Source organism: Pteropus alecto, unplaced genomic scaffold, assembly GCF_000325575.1.
Source record: "Pteropus alecto unplaced genomic scaffold, ASM32557v1 scaffold45, whole genome shotgun sequence".
Taxonomy (NCBI): Eukaryota; Metazoa; Chordata; class Mammalia; order Chiroptera; family Pteropodidae; genus Pteropus; species Pteropus alecto.
Window position 1 is genome coordinate 15972030 of NW_006442491.1, and position 16753 is coordinate 15988782.

The following is a 16753-nucleotide window of genomic DNA, read 5'->3' on the forward strand; positions in this document are numbered from 1 at the left end:
ATGGGCGATTTGAGTCAGCCAGAGCTGTGGAATGAAGCTGGGAAGGGTCCGGGTCTTAAAGAGCCATGGAGGGAGTCTTCTGCGGCAACAGGGAGTCAAGACAATTCTAGAGAAGAGTGATGTGGTCAATCTTGGCTTCTTGGTGCAAAGTTTAGGAAGGGTGAGCCCAGAGGTGCTTGAACAGCCAGATGAGGGAGAGAGGGAGGCTGAATCCAAAGTCTTCGCAAGACTTCGGAAGACGGCATGAGGCTGCCTTCTCAGGAGTCTTCCAGCCCCAATCCACTGACCTGCCCCAACCCTATCCCACCATCGGGGGCTGCCCTGGTCTTTTCAAGGGCCGCATAGGAAACAATGCTGGTTGCTCAACTTGTTCAGTGCTTTATTGAAACAAAACCCTAACAGATGACTCATCAGGGCTTTCAAGCACAGCCCTTCCCACATCCTGAGATTAAGAATTGAGAGGTGGCTCTGTCCTTGGTTTAGCTGCTTCAATGACATTTCCTCTTCAATATTTCTAAAACTTACAAAGTGTAAAGATTTTGTCCACACAGTCACACATATACTCCTGCTGCAGGCTGACGCACTCACTGAAATGCTTCCACTAAGCAGTTTGTATGTGCAAGGCACTATGCCATCTACGGCTATCCATCCATCCATCGTCCATCCATTTGTCCATCCATCTGTCCATCCACAATAAGACAGCAGCAAGTTCTGACAAGTCAGGCCTCAGGTTTCACAGCAGTGGGGGCTGGGCTTCCAGTCAGGTTAAGGATGCAGGCCTTAGCCCTCACCCAGGTGCCCCAGAGGATAACAGCATCCCTTTCTGAGGCAACAGAAGCCAGGCCAAGTAAGTAATTAAAGTCCGAGTCTCTAACCCCAATTGCACAGGGGGAGCCTAAGCCTCAGCCTGTGAATGTCCTGAGATGGGCGAAAAATCAAGACACACAAATCAAACCTGCAGTAACACTGAAACAAGAAAGAGTAAGAGCTTATGTTTGTGCTAGAGGTGTATGTAAGGAGGGACAGGAAAGAGAGAACGAGGTAGGGGAATGCACAGACATGCCAGGAGTGCTGTAAGGGCCAGGACACAGTGCTAACTCCCAGGGCAGGGAGGAGTTCGGCTCTGGCCCATCCTGGGAGCTGTGGCTTTTCCCCAGCATCACACATACAAAAAAAAAAAAAAGAGGAAGCTTTTCTAGACACAAAAAGACAAAGAGTTAGCTGAACAAGGAATAAAAAAGCAAAAAATCTCCTGCTAGACACGAAATACTTCCTTTGAGCAGGACTTAATCCAATTTCACTAAGTCAACAGACTGGGTTCTTCCAGGGGCTTGGTTTGGGTAGGGAGATGGCACTAGGATATAGAGTATGGTTGGACTGAGACAAGGGGATCAGGGCTAGGGGCAGATGGGTGGGACACCCTCACCATCTTTCCCTGGATGGTACCTGGGGCCTCCAGCAGACCCTCAGCCCTCCAGGCCCCTGGGTGGCTGGTGCCCAGGCCACGTGAGGCAATGAAGGTAGGTGTGACCATGGCTGGCCATTCATTGGTCCTGCAGGCGGCTGCAAAGCTCCCGCCGGCTACGCTCCCCAGCCCAACTTCGAGTTTTGAGGCGGAAGGTCTTTAGCTCATCCTTGAAGGCCTCGTGGTTCATAGGCCGGTAGTCCTGAGGCTCACAGAAGGTCTAGGGAAGGATGGAAATGGTCAATCGATATGCGAGAATGGGTAACTTGGGTGTGTGTGTGGGAGTAGCCCTCCCTTCTCCTCTTGGGGTGATGACCTGGCCAAGCCCTTTCCCTGCAGTACAACCCTCCCATGGAGGCTGTGGTCACCCCCGCCTGTGGTACCGGGTGCTGGGGGAAGAACTCCTTGTAGCCGCCTTTGAGGATGTACATCTCAGGATAGTAGAGGCTGGGGTAGTCGTTGGTGGCCCGGTCTCGTTCCCTGATGAAACGGCACCTGGGACCAGCGGGAGTGTGGAGGTCAGAGCTGGGCATACAGCAGGGTGGACCTCAGGGTACCTGTTCCCTGCACCCACTCCCTTGAGGGCCTTGGGGAACCGTAAAGGATTCAAGTATAAGCATGTCGGCCAGAAGAACACTTAGATCAGTCTGGCACAGAAGAGGCTGGGAAGATGGAAGGAAGGAGGCAAATCAAGGAGGCTCTCTCTCTGTTTCTAGAAGGCAGTTGCGGGATGAGTGTTAGTGATATCTGGTCTGGACTGGGGAAGTAGAATGGAGAGGAGACAAAATTTAAGAGGTACTATATAGGAGATCTGGACAAGACTTGGTGAGGAAGAGAGATGGGAAAAGGGAAGAACAAACACTGGAAGGGTCAGCATCACTGAGGACTGGGACAGGGCCCTTGGTTTTTAAGGACACTGCTGGTGACTTGGAACCAGATTATGTGGGGGTAGTGGCCAGGATGCAGGGTGAGGCCTGATGGGAAGGACTGTAAGAGGGAGACAGAGACACAGAAAGGGCACCATGCACAACGAAGTGGTCGGGTGAGACAAGAGGCCCAAGCCAAGGAGGGGTTGGGCTCGGGCCTCTTAGTCATAGGATGGCTCCGGCATCTGAAAGCCTGGGCAGAGCTGGAACTCACATGCGGGGCCCGCGCTCAGATGAGAATTCACAGTGGAAAATGAGGATGATTCTTTTGTCCGTGCTCCCGGGCGTGATGGGGCTCTGAAGCAGGAAGGTCTCAGCATCCCGTTCCAGGGGCAAGTTCACGGCAGTCTGCCAGATGAGCCAGAGGTCAGGCCACAGCCCTGAGTCTGGGAGGCAGACCCCTCCCTTATGCAGTTCCCATATTTCAAATGGGTGACCCCACCTCTTGCTAGGCAGGACCCTTCCCCATGAGAGGCTGCACCCGCAGAGGAAGGAGAGAATGGTTCTTCAGAGCTTCTTTTATCACCCCATCTCACCTTGATGTGCCCGCCTTCATACTCATAGGGGTATCTGCAGTCCACAATAACAAACCTCTCCACGATGTTGTTGAACTTGCCCGTCAGCAGGGCCACCATCTGTAGGAGGCCACAGAGGTGGATCCCAGTAGATCAGGATGGTAGGCAGGGGCTTTCCCCTAACCCTATCCTACCCAGTGCTTACAGCCTGTCCCTAGGGAACATTAACAGGCCAACGACTCATCTGCACGTACCGTTTCTGGTGAAATATACTTGAGGTCTTGGTGCTTTCCATCCACAGTCTGTAGGAGGAAGGCCTGAAGGGAAGTGGAGAGAGAGAGATTGGGAGGAAGAAGAGGAAGAAAGTGAAATTGCTAAGATGAGAAACATGGAAAAAATGAAGTTTCTTTCTCAAGCCCAGAGGTCACACCTGCTTTGACCTTCAAATTCAGCTCTGGTTCCCATAGCAACCAAGAAGCTCCTCTTGGGTCTGATATCCAGGGACCAACCTCCCAAGGGGAAATGAGGGGTGGAAGAAGCGATGGTCTCCTTGCCCTCTGCCCCCAGCTCTGCCAAACCTGGGGACAAGGCCTGATGAAGATCAAGCTAGATTTTTATTGTTTATTTTTTTTTAGTCTAGAAATATTTTTCAAGGTGGAGAAACCATTGATGTCCAGTTGTGAGGTAAAATTCGAAGACCAAAGAGAGCTAGAGAGAGGAGTCTAGGTGAGAGTAAAGGAAGATAGGATGTAAAGGACAAAGCAAAGGGGCTTCTAGGGCAAGAGGGAGGCGCTGGAGTAGCTGCTGGGCTGAGGGGGCCATAGTCAGTAAGGGGTTGAGCCTGCGGGTCTCGCCAGCTTGTACCTTGGAGTAATCCCCAATCAGTTCACGGTGGTCACTATCCAGGATGTTCTCAATCTCATCATGACACAAGGACTTGGAGCGGAGGACACGGGCTTTCTGTGAGATAGATGCAGCCAGGGTCAGAGGGGAGGCTGTCCCTCCATGCCCCATCTGGCTGGTAACACCCTTCCCTGTATCCTGGCTGAGAAGGGCTTATAGAGTAAACTGGGAAGTTGGCAGCCCTGCCCCAGGACACTCACAGGTTCTTCCGCCTCCTGCTGCTCCTCCAGAGGGGTCACACTCCTCCTCCGCTTATTCTGAACAGGCAGGTCCCTGTCCTGGGGCCGCTCCAGCCTCTTAAGGATGGGCCGGATCACACCACAGGGCATGGATGGAGAGCGGAAGAGCCGATGGCACTTGCTGTACATGACGAGGTCCTGGCAAGGGCAGCAGGTGAGGAGTCAGTGCTCGGCTCCCACTCTCCCCACCCCACAATCCCACTTAGAAGGCAGGGCTCCACCCCTCCAAGTCTGAAGGGGCCACTCCAGAGTCTCACCTGTTCCTCTTCCTTTTCAGAGGTTTTGACCAGTGGGGCACTAATGAGACTCTCCATGCCTGGGGGAACTGCGTCATCATCCTAAGGCCAAATCAGCAAGGATATGGTCACACCTGCAGGCACAGGCCAAACCCCAGGCCCCGAGTCCTCCAACATAGCCTTCCCTGTTCTCCAAAAAGCCCTCTTTGGCCCTGCCAGCACTTCTACACAGGGCGGCCTGCCAGAACCAGGAGGCTGCAGCGCCCCCTCACTGCCGGGGCTTGCACAGAACTGTGAGAAGCATGGCTCTCCATCCTACCCATCCTCCCCTCACTGCAGCACCAGCCACCTGTTTCTCTCTGATTGGCCAGAGGTCAGGCTGCGACTCAGTTACCTCCAATTCTTTTCCATATATTGGAATGAGGTCATAGTCTTACTGCAGGAGCCCAGAGCTCCCCTTTTTGAAAGACCCCAGGGACAGAGAGGTAGGCACCCTGATGGGGCAACACTGCTTACCTTTAAGTCACTTTCCAGGATATCCACAAACCCATCGTCTTCCTCGGTAGCCCCCTTGGTGGGGGTCAGGGAGAAGCGGTGGGCCAGCGGACTCAGCTCTTCTACTTCCATCTTCCGCTCAGGGGTGAGACACTGTGTGGGTGATGAGCAGATGCAGGCTACTCAGGGGTGGGGACCCAAGGCAGTTCCCACCTCCATCCTTCTGAGAAAAGATTCTCCCTGCCTCCGGGCTCAGAATCACCCTCCCATCCCCAGGCTGCCTTCAGGGGTACCCGCCCTGCATGCACTGCCTGCCCTGCAAGAGTCAGCTCTCCTGATGTACCATCAGGTCGGGGGCTGAGCTTGGCCTCTGGGCAAAGGCTTCTCTGCGGGTGGCCCACTCTGCCAGAGCATGGGTGTGGCTGGAATGTGTGGGCTTCCATGGCATCTTGAAGACAAAACCATCCTGTGGGCAAAATCGAGGGTCAGAGGGCATCATCAAAGGCCAGAGAATCACCCCGGCATGCCCCCTTCTCTTCCTGGAGTGTTTCCACTCCAGCCTTCTGGAATCGTACATTCTCTTTGTCCTCCAAAGGGCTTCGGCCAGCTTGGCCACGTGCCTCACTCTTCCTCCAGCTGCTGGGCCCTTGGGAGTTGGTGATGTTCCGTAGCACTGGGCTGTGGCCCATAAGCCTCACCTAGGGAGCCAGGAGGGTGGCAGGTACTGAAAGCTGCATTCCTCTGGCACCAGTCCAGGCCCTGCTTCTCCCATCCCTCTCCCAACTCCCCCTGCTCGCCCATCCACCTCCCAAAACCCATCTCCACAGCCAGACCAAGGACACCTGACTCCAAGTACACCCTCTAGGAGTTGACCCCAGATCCCTCCTGCCTTTCCTGTCCTGGCCAGTGTGCCTGAGCCTGCCAGCGGGCCTCAGACGGCACTCACCGGCAAGGACTGGACGCGTCGGATGGTGAATGGCTCGCTGCAGGAGGAAACAAGGACACATCAGAGCTGGAGAGTCTGGGGCCACAAAGGAGAGCGAACAGGATGCTCCTCTACCAGAGTCCTATGCAACCCTACGGGAGGGCCTGGGAGAGCACCCTCCCCATGCCTACTGCACCCAATAGGGGACAGGAGTAGCCTATGGTGGGTAGACCACGGGAGCCTGCAAGAAGGCCGAGCACTTACCTTCGAATGAACCGGCTGGCTGCCTGGATGGCCTGTTCAAAGCTAAGAGAGAGAAGGTTACCATGCAGCAAAGCATCAGGTTCCCAGTTCACAAGCCTTGGGGCCAAGGCTCAGGACAGTGGAAAGGGAAGACAGGAAAAATGCCAACTATCAGGGGGCCCAGGTTTGGGGAGGGGGAGATGAGAAGTAGCCTGGGATTTTAAAAGCTGCTCTGAATAGAAAAAGATCCAGAGAATGGCAACGATGGAGACAGCTGGGGCAGGTCACAGGGCAGCTGAGCGTTACCGAGACAACGGTCATGACAGCCTGCCCACAGGCCTTCCACCTGTATGCAAATCACCTCAGTGGGGCCATATGGCCGCCAGGAAAGGCATTCATCCATCCCATGATGAAAGGCCTTGGTCCATAGTGTGGGTGTCTCCAGGGCCTAGATGCCAGCAAAGCTGGACTTCCCTCCCTTTGTATGGGGTTGTATTGGCTCCCCCAGGACAGTGGCCCACTTTAGTGTGCCCCTGGATCAGCCCCAGTCTGCCTTGCCAGACCCTCTAATGACAAACATATAGGGTCACATCCTCTACTCCCTCCTATGGAATTTTCCAGGACTCAGCCTCTGTTTCACCCCCTCCTCCTGCCTTAGGAGAGACCAGCAGGCAAGGAATTTCAACAGATGTTCCTTTTGAGAATGGAGTGCAAGCTTCTGTAGATAGGCCCCACCCCCCAGCTATGTTACCAGAGACCACCTGCCATGCAGGGCTTTGTGCATCTGTGCGCACACACACATGCACAGAGACATGCACGTGCACGCACACACAAGAGCTTTCTGAGAAACTAACTGTCAAAGCAGGTGCAGAAGTCGGCGGGGCGGCACTGAGGACTAAAACATCATGGGGTCGGCCCCCAGGTGTATGTGTGGGAGGGAGTGGCTATGCCCGGCCAACCTAGCATCAGAGATGACCAATTTCAATGGCTTGGTTTCCATATGCACCTGGACCTTGGGGGTAAAGCAGGGACAGCTCTGTTGCTAACAAAACCCAACCTAGTTTCCCCAACCCCCACCCAATTCTCTCCTGTTTCCTGTTTATGAACAAACTTTGCGACCCAGCCCAGTCTGATCAAAGGCAATGTAAAGAAAGACAGTCACCGCCCTAAACCCAAAGCATAGTCCCCCAAGCCCAGGCTGGGGATGCCCAGCTGTCCTCACTAATGCCTGGCAGCTGCTCTCCCTGCTGAGGCTGAACAGCTGGATGGGAATAGCTATGTTCTGGAAGGTACTACTTCTGCCCTACAACCAAGGGGGAGGATCTATCCTGAGCAGAGCCCATCAGCAGCCTCTCTAGTCTGTCTTACAAAGGGCCTGGTCCAGAGGTTGGCCAGAGGGTCAAATGTCACTTAAGCCAGAGATTCCTGATAAGATGGCCAAGGGCTAAAACAGCCTTCAGTGACTGTTTTGTTTGGCCTAGAGTAATACAAATTTTTAATTAGTTGGACCATATTTTAAAATTGTGATATTTCACAGGAAAAAAAAGTGTTTATAGGCAGAAAGAAAAATGGAACACATATCAGGCCTGTAGCCTTACAAGTGCTGGCTGGTATCAAGTATCTGCTGCTTCCAGAGGCCACTGTCCCCACCACCCTAGCCCTGAGCCCACTCTCAGCTGCTCCCATGAGAGCAGACCCTTCTTCAAGACAGGTAAGAGAATCCCAGAACTTAGGAAGCTCAATTAGTACCCCTATATGGGGATCCAGAGGGGTCTGTCCACTCTCCCAGACTTTCCCAGTGAGTTTACACTAGAGCTAAGATCCCCAAAGGCAGGTGCCAACTCCTTGGTATTGAGGATCCCTCTTCTCTACTCACGTCTGCTCTGCCATCTGGGGGTCCATGGGACTGGGAGAATCCATGCAGAGACCTGAGGGGAACAGAGTGACTTGGTTTGAAAGTAGTGCCATTCTCTACACACTTTCCCCACCATGTCCCAACCCTATTCAGAGAAGGGAAAAAACCTGTTTCTATTTTAGAAATAAAACCCACCATGGACCCCAAAGGTTGACGCTGCCCCCCAAATTGCCCAGGGCTCCACTCCCTGTTTATTATGGAAATGCTTCTACATAATTTTTAATCCAAAACTTCACTAAGTATTTTCCTGAACTGGTTTAAGATAATTTGTTCTAGAAGAGATAATGACTTTTTAAAGGAAAAGATTATAGCTGAAGCGAGTGAGTATTATAAAATGGCCAGCTTTCAGCCCTGATGCCTCCCAGGTGGGGCTGTGGTTCTGGGACTTTAGTTTTAAATAGGTGAGATCTTATCTCCTGTAGAGGGCCCCACCCAACCACCCACTCTGTCAGTCTGGGCTGGATGTGGTGAGCCCCACCAGAGGTGGGCAGGGACAGGTTTCTCCGCCCCCAGGTTGTGGAAGGATGTTAATCTAACTGGCAGAGAAATGGGGAGGCTCAGGTAGCCCACCAAATTCCCCTGGCACCCCTGGGCCTCACCTGCATCAGAAGATTCAGAGGACTCAGACGACAGGGAGGATACAGATGCCCGCTGCCGGGACAGGGATAGGCATGTGAGCAGGCTGCCTACCTGACTCTTTGGGGTCTCCCTGGGAAAGGAGCAGGGACCCAGGGAAGGAGAAAGGTAAATGTGGGGTTCAAGGGCTAGCTGGCCCATGTTCCCACCAGCCGCCCATTTCTGAAAGGCCCATTCAGCTTCTGTGCTGCCCCAGGGAGGTGATGGCATGGAAGGCCTGCCCCCTTAGGCCAAGGCAGGCTTCTTCTGCAGAGGCCCTAAGTGTCTTCTCTTTATTGATTGGTTTAAAAAAGGTCCTCCCAGGTGCAGGGAGAGGTGAGCCCAAGACAAGAGCAAGGAGCTGGGCTGGGGACCATCCCAGGGCATGGTGGGACTGCAGAGCAGCCCTGGAGGACCTTTAGGCTCCTACCATCCACAAGCCTTCCTGGAGGAAGGGCAGAGACTTGAGTCTCAGTTGCTGGAAGGACAACTAAGCCTGGACCCTGCACGCTAGCTCAGGGAGCAGAACCAGCATTTAATGCCTTAACCCCAGGGAAGAATTGAGAGTGTTGAGGGCTGGGGCATGGACTTAAGAGAAGTGGACTGCTCTGCCATCCTCAAGTTCCCCTCCAAGATCATGATCCCCTGCCTGGGGCAAAATGGTGGCCATTTGGGCAGAGGCGCACTGAGGGAGGAGGGAGGAAAAGAGGGTCTTCAGTCTTGTGCCGGCCAAGAGGTACCAAGAGAGTGAGCAGCACAGTCCTGGCCTCACCACCCTTGTCCCGGCCCCCGAAGCAGACTCTGCTTGAAACGCCTACCCACTGGCTTCTCAGATTCGGGTTCCATGTCGGGTTCCCCAGGAGGCCTGGGACCAACACCCTAGCATGGACCTCTCACCCCACACCCGGCTTCTTTGGGACGCCCTACCTGCCGAGCCCAGCGAGGTCGTGCATAGTTTTGGTGAGGGTGGCGACAGGCGAAGAAGCGGCCACGCGCTCCGGGGACCCCAGGAGGCCATGAGCTCCCAGCCGGAGGCCCGGGAGGTGGCCCGGACGCTCGGCGCCACCGCGCACGCCGGCCGGACTGAGAGCCGAACCCGGCGCAGCGGGGTCCGGCTGAGGCATCTCCATCGCGGCGGGGCCCGAGGAAGGCTAGCGGAAGAGCCGGGCGACCCACAGAAGCCGGGCACAGCTGACCGAGGACAGGTAAGGAGGGGACCCGGGTTAAAGGGGTGGGGGAGGGAGAAAGAGCAACGGGGCCAGAGCGAGGGAGGAGAGGGTTGCAGGGAGGGTAGGGTGGAGGGACGGGGGAACTAGCCACCAGTCAGGGAAGCCTCTAGCAGCAGCTGCCACCTCCACCTCCTTATATATTCGAAAAATAACAGCGGCCGCGCCGCCGGGCGCCACCAATGGGGGCGCGGGTTAGAGGAGGGCGGGACCGAGGGCGGGGCCCGCGGGGGTAAAAGGCGCGGAGGCTGGACCAGCCCGGCCCTGCCCAGTTCCCGGCTTTGGGTGGGGCAAATTGGGGTTTCTCCCACGCCCCACCCCTTCGCACCCCACCTCCTAGCCAGGGCCCAAGAATCCTGGCTTCCCAAATTCTGCTTCTCGGGATGTGGTTTGGAGTTAGACACCTCCAACAGAGAGGGCCCCAAGGGAAGCAACAACCCCCTAGGGCGGCCTCAAAAGGGACCCCTGCGGTTTAACATCATTCACAAGCACCAGTAAGGCACTATGAAAGACACCGTTCCAGGAGTTTGCCAAACACAGCCGCACTTTGTGTTCGCTACTTTACAGACTGAGACGTTGAGGCGTGAAGTTCTTTAACTCGTTCGAGGTCACACGATTGGGCAAGTAGTGGAGCCGAGATTCTCCTCAGGCACCTCTGCTCTCTCAGCCTCTTTGCCCTTGTGACAGGCGGCGCCGAGCGGCCCCACAGCCTAATTCCCACCTGGAACCCCAAGAGGAGGAGGTGGACCCTCGATGCGGGCCAACGCGTAACTGATTGGCGCTTCCAGGAGTCCAGGTTAGACCTCCCAAGGGGTCCTTTATTCTCCAGCAGCTCCCAAAGAAGGCTCTAATGGTTGGCCTAGCCATGGATTTTTGGCGTAGAGGGCCGAGGAGAGTGTCAGCGACCTCAAAACCTACTTGTGGAAATTATTTTCTGCTCATTGACCATTTGGCTAATGTGGTGTCAATGGCATCATATTGTTTAATTGGTATTTCTTGAATGATTTAGGAGACTGAATTTGTCACTAGTTTAAATGGAGCATCTACTAATGATCTAACCACCTTACAGCAAGCCTGTTTTCCTGGAATGAGGCAGGAAGGCTGTTTCCCAAAGCAAGTGGGTGTAAGCAACTTTTGTATCCTCTCTCCCTAGTGGAGAGATGGTCTCCAGCTAGAAAGGGCACAGCTAGGTAAGGCAGGAGCTGTGGCCTTGTGCCCCTTCTTGAGCAGCCCCAACCTCCCACCAAGACGCTGTGGGTAGGGGTGGTAAAAGAGAGGGCCTGGCAGTGGGGGTTTGGAGGAAAGGAATGGGAAGGCCCCAGTCCCACCTGAGAGGGGTGACCTGGGTGGGGATTGTAACTTTTCCTTCTCTCAACATTTTTCCCAGCTCCTGTGCTATGTGAGGCACTATGCTGTGTGCTGGACAGTGCTGAACATTCGGGGTCATCTGCCCAGGGTCAAGGGTCACTCTCCAGACCTTCAAGGTTCAAGGTTGTGACTGCCTCAAGTAGGGGTGGGGGGCTGTGAGGCCTCCCACCCAAAAGATCAGAAATAAAACTGCCACAAGGATTGCATTTTCAAAATCAATCCAGCAGGTGTTACTCACCCACCCCCATATACTTCTACAGGGTGTGGTGAGGGTGTGGGGGGGAAGTAAGAGAGAAATTAAACTCTTGAATTCCTTGAAATCCCAGTCTGAAGATCACCTCTGGACCAGTGAAGAGGAGCCAGGACCACAGAAGGATCATTCCAGAGCATTCCATACATCTGCTCTGTGACCTTCCTGAATCTTCTTTTGCCAATTAGATCACAGATTATGAGTTCAATTAAAAATAAACCTAGTTAATAAAAATAAGCTAAAAATTTTTTTTTGCAAACATTATAGTAAGAGGATCGACTTCTATCCGGCCAGGCCCTGGTTACATGACACTTCCGGGCAGAAGGCTCCATCTTCCCATTGAAAGGAACGACCTGGCACTGGACTGTACACATCAAGTACTGGGCTCAGTTAAGGGGTCTCGTGTGACCTTGGAGCCTTGCCAGAAGAGGAGGAAAAATTACTGCATGTCTGCAAAATCCTTCTGTTTCTCCAAGCCTGTTCCCAAACAGCATCTTCTTTCTGGTGCTTTTGCTGTCATGGCTTGTTACATATTAAATGGTTTTTAAATATTGGTACATGGTTTCAAAAATTCAGGCAAAGGAGAAAATTCAAATGGTTTAAAAAGGCAGTGAAAATTCAGTCTCCCACCCCACACAAACCTTCAAGAACCCTCCCCAGAGGCAACCCACGCCTATTATAAATTTGTTGCATATCCTTCTGGAGATAGTTTATAACAGTCCAAGCTAATAGGAACATAATGGGAGGCATAAATGCAATTCACATATGTAATTTAAAATTTTCTAGAAGCCACATTAAAAAAGTAAAAAGAAACATGAAATTTTAATATTTTACTTAATATATTCAAAATATAATTTCAACATATTATTAATATAAAATTATTAATGAGATATTTTACATACTTATTTTCCCTAGTAACAAGTCTTCAAAGTCCGATGTACATTTAATACAGCACATCTCAACTTGAACTTGCCATATTTCAAGTGCTCAATAGCCATATATGGGATTAGTTGCTACCATAGGGGACAGGGCAGGTTTATACATTTACAAGCATATGTATGCCCATATTTTAATAAATATACAAACGGTATATATGAAACAGTTTTATACCTTGCTTTCTCTATTTTACTTGGAGATGGATCCATATTAGTGCCATAATGGTATATATTCAATTCCCTAATGCTGCACATTTAGGTTATTGGCTTTTGCAATGATGCAGAAGGTATGCACTGAATGAATTCCTAAACAGAAACTATGGAAGGTGTGGATTTTATTAATTGAAATCTCCTTTTCCCTCTTCTTAAACTGGTTTCCTCAAGCTGACTGAGCTATTGAAGAACAGGGACCAAGTCATTTACCTCTCCACCCATCTCCCAGCATTCAAATAGGCTCCAGTCCTAGGTTGGCCTCTGACCCCAATATTCCACTTCTAGGGATTTTTCTTAAGGATATGATAAAAGTACATACAAATATATGTTCATTGAGTCATTGTTAGTAACAATGAAATAATGGAGTGTAAACTGGGTGTCCTTCAATAGGGGAATAGCCAATGAGGGTGTAATACCTGTGTAATACCTTCAGCCTTTAAAGAGAACAAGCACTGGGGGCAGGTAGGGATGCCCGGCACCTGGTAGGGGCCCAATTAGTAATTGTTGATTAATGAACGATTACATATTGGGTTTCGAAAATGGTCTTTTGAAGAAAGTGTTCCTAGAGTAAAATAAGTTTGAAACTGATTGATATAAATATTTATTGAAATAAAAAGATGTTCACGATATGGGCTACAAAATATTATGCTAAGTATGGTCCTATTAAAAAACAACATGCACAGAAAAGTATCCTTAAAGGATATTCTCTGAGTGGTAAAATTAAAAATGATTAAATGTTTTTATCCTTAAAAATTTCTGTATTTTAAAATATTTTTCAAAGAACAGGTATAATTTTTAGATTAACTAAAAGAACATCTCAATCTGGCAGTTCCTCAAACAATTAAACATAGAGTTACCATATGACCCAGCAATTCCATTCCTAGGTATGTATATCCAAGAGAAATGAAAACATATCTCTACACGAAAACTTGCAAACAGGCCTTTATAGCAGCATTAGTCATGATTGCCAAAAGGCAGAAGCAACCCAAATCTCTATTAGCAAATGTATAAATATCATACTCATACAACAGAATATTATTTAGCCATTAAAAATAATGAAGTACTGATAGATACTACATCGTGGACGAATCTTGAAAATATGATGCTAAGTGAAAGAAGCCAATCATAAAAGACAAATACTATTTGGTCCCACTGACATGAAATGTCCAGAACAGAGAAATCTATAGACAGAAAGTAGATTAGTGGTTGCTGAGGCTGGGGAAGGGGCAAGGGGCAGATAGGGAGATGATAGCTAAAGGGTACGGGGTTTCTTTCTAAGGTGATGAAAATGTTCTAGAATTGACTGTGATAATAGTTCCATGTATCTGTGAATTGTATATTTTAAATGGGTGAATTATACAGTACATGAAATATGTCTCAATGAAGATGTTAAAAACAAAAGTATATGGTACGGAGGATTAGGGGAGAGATGAGGTATTTCTCTTGAGAATCTTGGCTTGAGGAACTCCAGGATTGTCCTCGAATGGATGGACAACCTCTTTCCTGCTAACTACAGCTGACCCTCATCAACATGGCCCACAGTGTCTTCCACTTCCAGGCCCATCCTTGGGACCATACAAAGAGCACTGGTATGGCCACTTTCAGGACAGAAAAGAAGCCACACATATGTGCTGATGGCATTGCCATTTCCAGACACCTGATCTACCCAATGCACAGGTCCAATCCCACACCAGTCCACCTGGAACCCTGGGACTCCCCACCCTCCCTAGCCGTTGTAAGCTCCATCTTTCCAATTCTCCACCTTAGGGAAGTCCACAATTCACCTTCTCTTCTCTTGGCCCAGGCTGCTCAAAGCTGCCCTCCAGTCCTAATACTCATTCTGCTTATATAATCACTATTTTTTGTGTCCCTCAACAAGCTTTCCATTCTCCTTTTCATTTTAAAGGGGCTGTTAGTACTTGCTTATTAAAGAAAACTTGGAAAATTCAGCAAAGTAGAAAAAAAAGCCCACCCACAGTCCATTCACCCAAATACCCATTGATTATAAGCCAAGTGAGTGGGCAGGAGGGACATATGTGCACATGAATGAAACATGGTCTCCTAAAGGTGCGTGGGAAGGAGTCCTTGGCTAGGTGGCCTTACATTTACCTTTATACAGGGACCATACTCCCATTGTGGCCCCTAAAGGAAAAAGTCTCCCATGTCTTATTCTGGACCTGGTGATTAGCAGAATATTTTTTTATATCTCAGGGGTAGGAAAGGGCTCTCCAAAACCCAGAAGCAATATAGGAAAAAAAAATTTTAATATAGGAAAAATTAACAGACTTGCCCACTTAAAGATTTAAAATATCTTATATTTAAGACTCCCTAGGTTAAGTTAAAGGACAACTGGCAGGCTGGGAGAATACATCTGTAATATACTTAAAGATGTTATGTTCAGAGGTGAAGAGCTCTTAAAAGTCAACAATAAGATGAATATAAGAGATACATGGGCAAAAATTTACTAGAAAATCCACAGGATTCAAATGGCCAATACACATATGAAGAGAGAAGTGCACGCTAAACCATCAGTGAGTTACACTCTTCCCTTAGCTTCCAGAACACCATACAGGTTTGGTTTTCCTTCTACCATTTCATCTGTTTCTCAAGTTTCCCTTTATTTAAAAAAATATATATTTATTATAGTTGACATGCAATATTATGTTCGTTTATTATATTTGACATACAATATCATATTACTTTCAGGTGTACAACAGAGTGATTTGACATTTATATACCTTATGATGTGAATACCATAAGTCTAGTAACTGTCACCATACCAAGTTATTATGATATTATTGGCTATTTTCTTTATATTGTACATTATATTCCTATGACTTTTCTATAACTGGAAGTCTGTACCTCTTATTCCCCTTCACCCCTTTTCCCCATCCTCCCACCCCACTCCCCTCTGGCAACCATCAGTTTGTTCTCTGTATCTTTGAGTCTGTTTTTGTTTTGTTTTGCTTGTTCATCTGTTTTTTTCTATAGAGTCCACATATAAATGAAATCATATAGTGTCTTTCTGTCATATTTATTTCACTTGGCATGTCCATCCTTGTTGTTGAAAATGGCTAGATTTCATTCTCTTTTATGTCAGTAATATTCCATTGTGTATCTCACATCTGCATCTCATGAGTTTATTGCTAGTTCTTTCTTAAGCCTTTAACCTTGGAGAGCCCAGGGCACTGGTTCTCTTTCTTCTTTGTCTACACCCACTTGCCTGAAGCATCATCCAGCTGCAGGTCCTCTCTAAGTCTATTCCCCTCCATCACGGCCTTCCTCTTTGTCTACTCCTTATGCTACTCTAAGAGAGAAAAAAAAACACTGTAATGTTTTAAGAATGTCATTTTTAGGGGGTGGCTCCATAGTTTAGTGGTTAGCACTTCTGCTTTATACACAGAAGGTCCTGGGTTCCTGGGTTCGCACCCCAGGTGGATCCATGGACCATACCCCGGGTGCACCAGGCCCCCCGGGGTGTGCCTTGTTCTGGGGTGCCCCTGGCCCTGGGTGCACACAGCGAGCGTGGGGGAGACGCCCCGCCTTTGGAGATCCAGTCCTTAAAGGGAAAACGGCAAAATCCATAGGTCAGGGGTGGAAGGGTGGGATTCAAGAGGGGAGGGAAAGAAAGTCATTTTTATGTAGTTGGTGCAGGAAGAGGTTTTGGGAGTCATATGTCTGTATGCTTATGTATATACATGACATTATTTCTGTAGGCGCAAACACATTTATGACTGACTATATGCATGGAAAAGCCCAGAAAGTGACACACAGAGATGTTATCAGCATTTTTCTATGGATTGTGGGATTACCATCAAATAGATTTTAAACTGTTTTTGCTTATAAAAATAACTGAAATGTGCTACAATAGTGTACGTAGGTTAGAGTTAATTCATAACTGGAACAATACACAACCATTAAAAAGCATGTTGGCAATACTTTACCGATATGGCAAAATTCTCATCACTTGATGCCAGGTAAAACAGCAGGAGATGCCAGTTATCGTCTATACAGTCTGATATCAGTTTTATGCAACAAACTTTTAAAAAGAAAACTGCATACGCCTAGAGAAAAGACTGGAAGGAAATGTATCAAAATGTTACCTGCCCATCTCTCCAGGTGTTGGGGTGAAAGGTGATTTCAAGTTTCCTGTATTTTTCGGTTTCCGCAAAAAACGTGAGTTATTCTTGCCTTAATAATAAAACTAAAAACACAAAACTCAATTATTATATATAAGCAACAAATCTCTGCCTGGCCGACGCAGTGGCCTGGGACCCCGCCCCT

General features: G+C 49.4%; 1 protein-coding gene and 1 long non-coding RNA gene across 4 annotated transcripts; one reads left to right on the forward strand and one right to left on the reverse strand.

Annotated features, from left to right (window-relative positions):
* Nucleotides 1-362: 362 nt before the first annotated feature.
* CDC25B (cell division cycle 25B) lies at nucleotides 363-16741 on the reverse strand. 3 transcript variants are annotated; one of them, XM_006921631.2, is made up of 16 exons: nucleotides 9405-9607; nucleotides 8462-8571; nucleotides 7824-7875; nucleotides 5969-6010; nucleotides 5726-5762; nucleotides 5355-5477; nucleotides 5123-5245; nucleotides 4801-4932; nucleotides 4306-4386; nucleotides 4010-4186; nucleotides 3771-3866; nucleotides 3161-3223; nucleotides 2928-3026; nucleotides 2606-2739; nucleotides 1849-1960; nucleotides 1317-1685 (listed from the first exon to the last, which is right to left on the reverse strand). In XM_006921631.2, the coding sequence occupies exons 1-16, from the start codon at nucleotides 9605-9607 to the stop codon at nucleotides 1545-1547; spliced, it is 1725 nt and encodes a 574-aa protein (XP_006921693.1). In that variant the 3' UTR covers nucleotides 1317-1544. The 3 variants fall into 3 exon arrangements, with proteins under 3 accessions (XP_015452613.1, XP_006921693.1, XP_015452612.1); XM_015597127.2 differs by lacking the exons at nucleotides 8462-8571; nucleotides 9405-9607 and adding an exon at nucleotides 16573-16741 and having other exon boundaries at nucleotides 363-1685; XM_015597126.2 differs by lacking the exon at nucleotides 8462-8571 and having other exon boundaries at nucleotides 9405-9873.
* On the forward strand, nucleotides 10058-11875 carry LOC112471010. Its single transcript, XR_003043163.1, has 2 exons — nucleotides 10058-10499; nucleotides 11091-11875. It is a non-coding gene; the product is annotated as an uncharacterized LOC112471010 (long non-coding RNA).
* Nucleotides 16742-16753: the final 12 nt, after the last annotated feature.

What these genes read in the sequence shown, in the direction of transcription:
- CDC25B (XM_006921631.2), bottom strand. Translation starts at nt 9,607, where the DNA reads ATGGAGATGCCTCAGCCGGACCCCGCTGCGCCGGGTTCGGCTCTCAGT. An exon ending in GCTCAGCCCCCGACCTGATG is followed by an intron (nt 4,933 to 5,122) that starts GTACATCAGGAG and finishes TCACCCACACAG; the next exon opens with TGTCTCACCCCTGAGCGGAA. An exon ending in TCCTGGAAAGTGACTTAAAG is followed by an intron (nt 4,387 to 4,800) that starts GTAAGCAGTGTT and finishes ATTTGGCCTTAG; the next exon opens with GATGATGACGCAGTTCCCCC.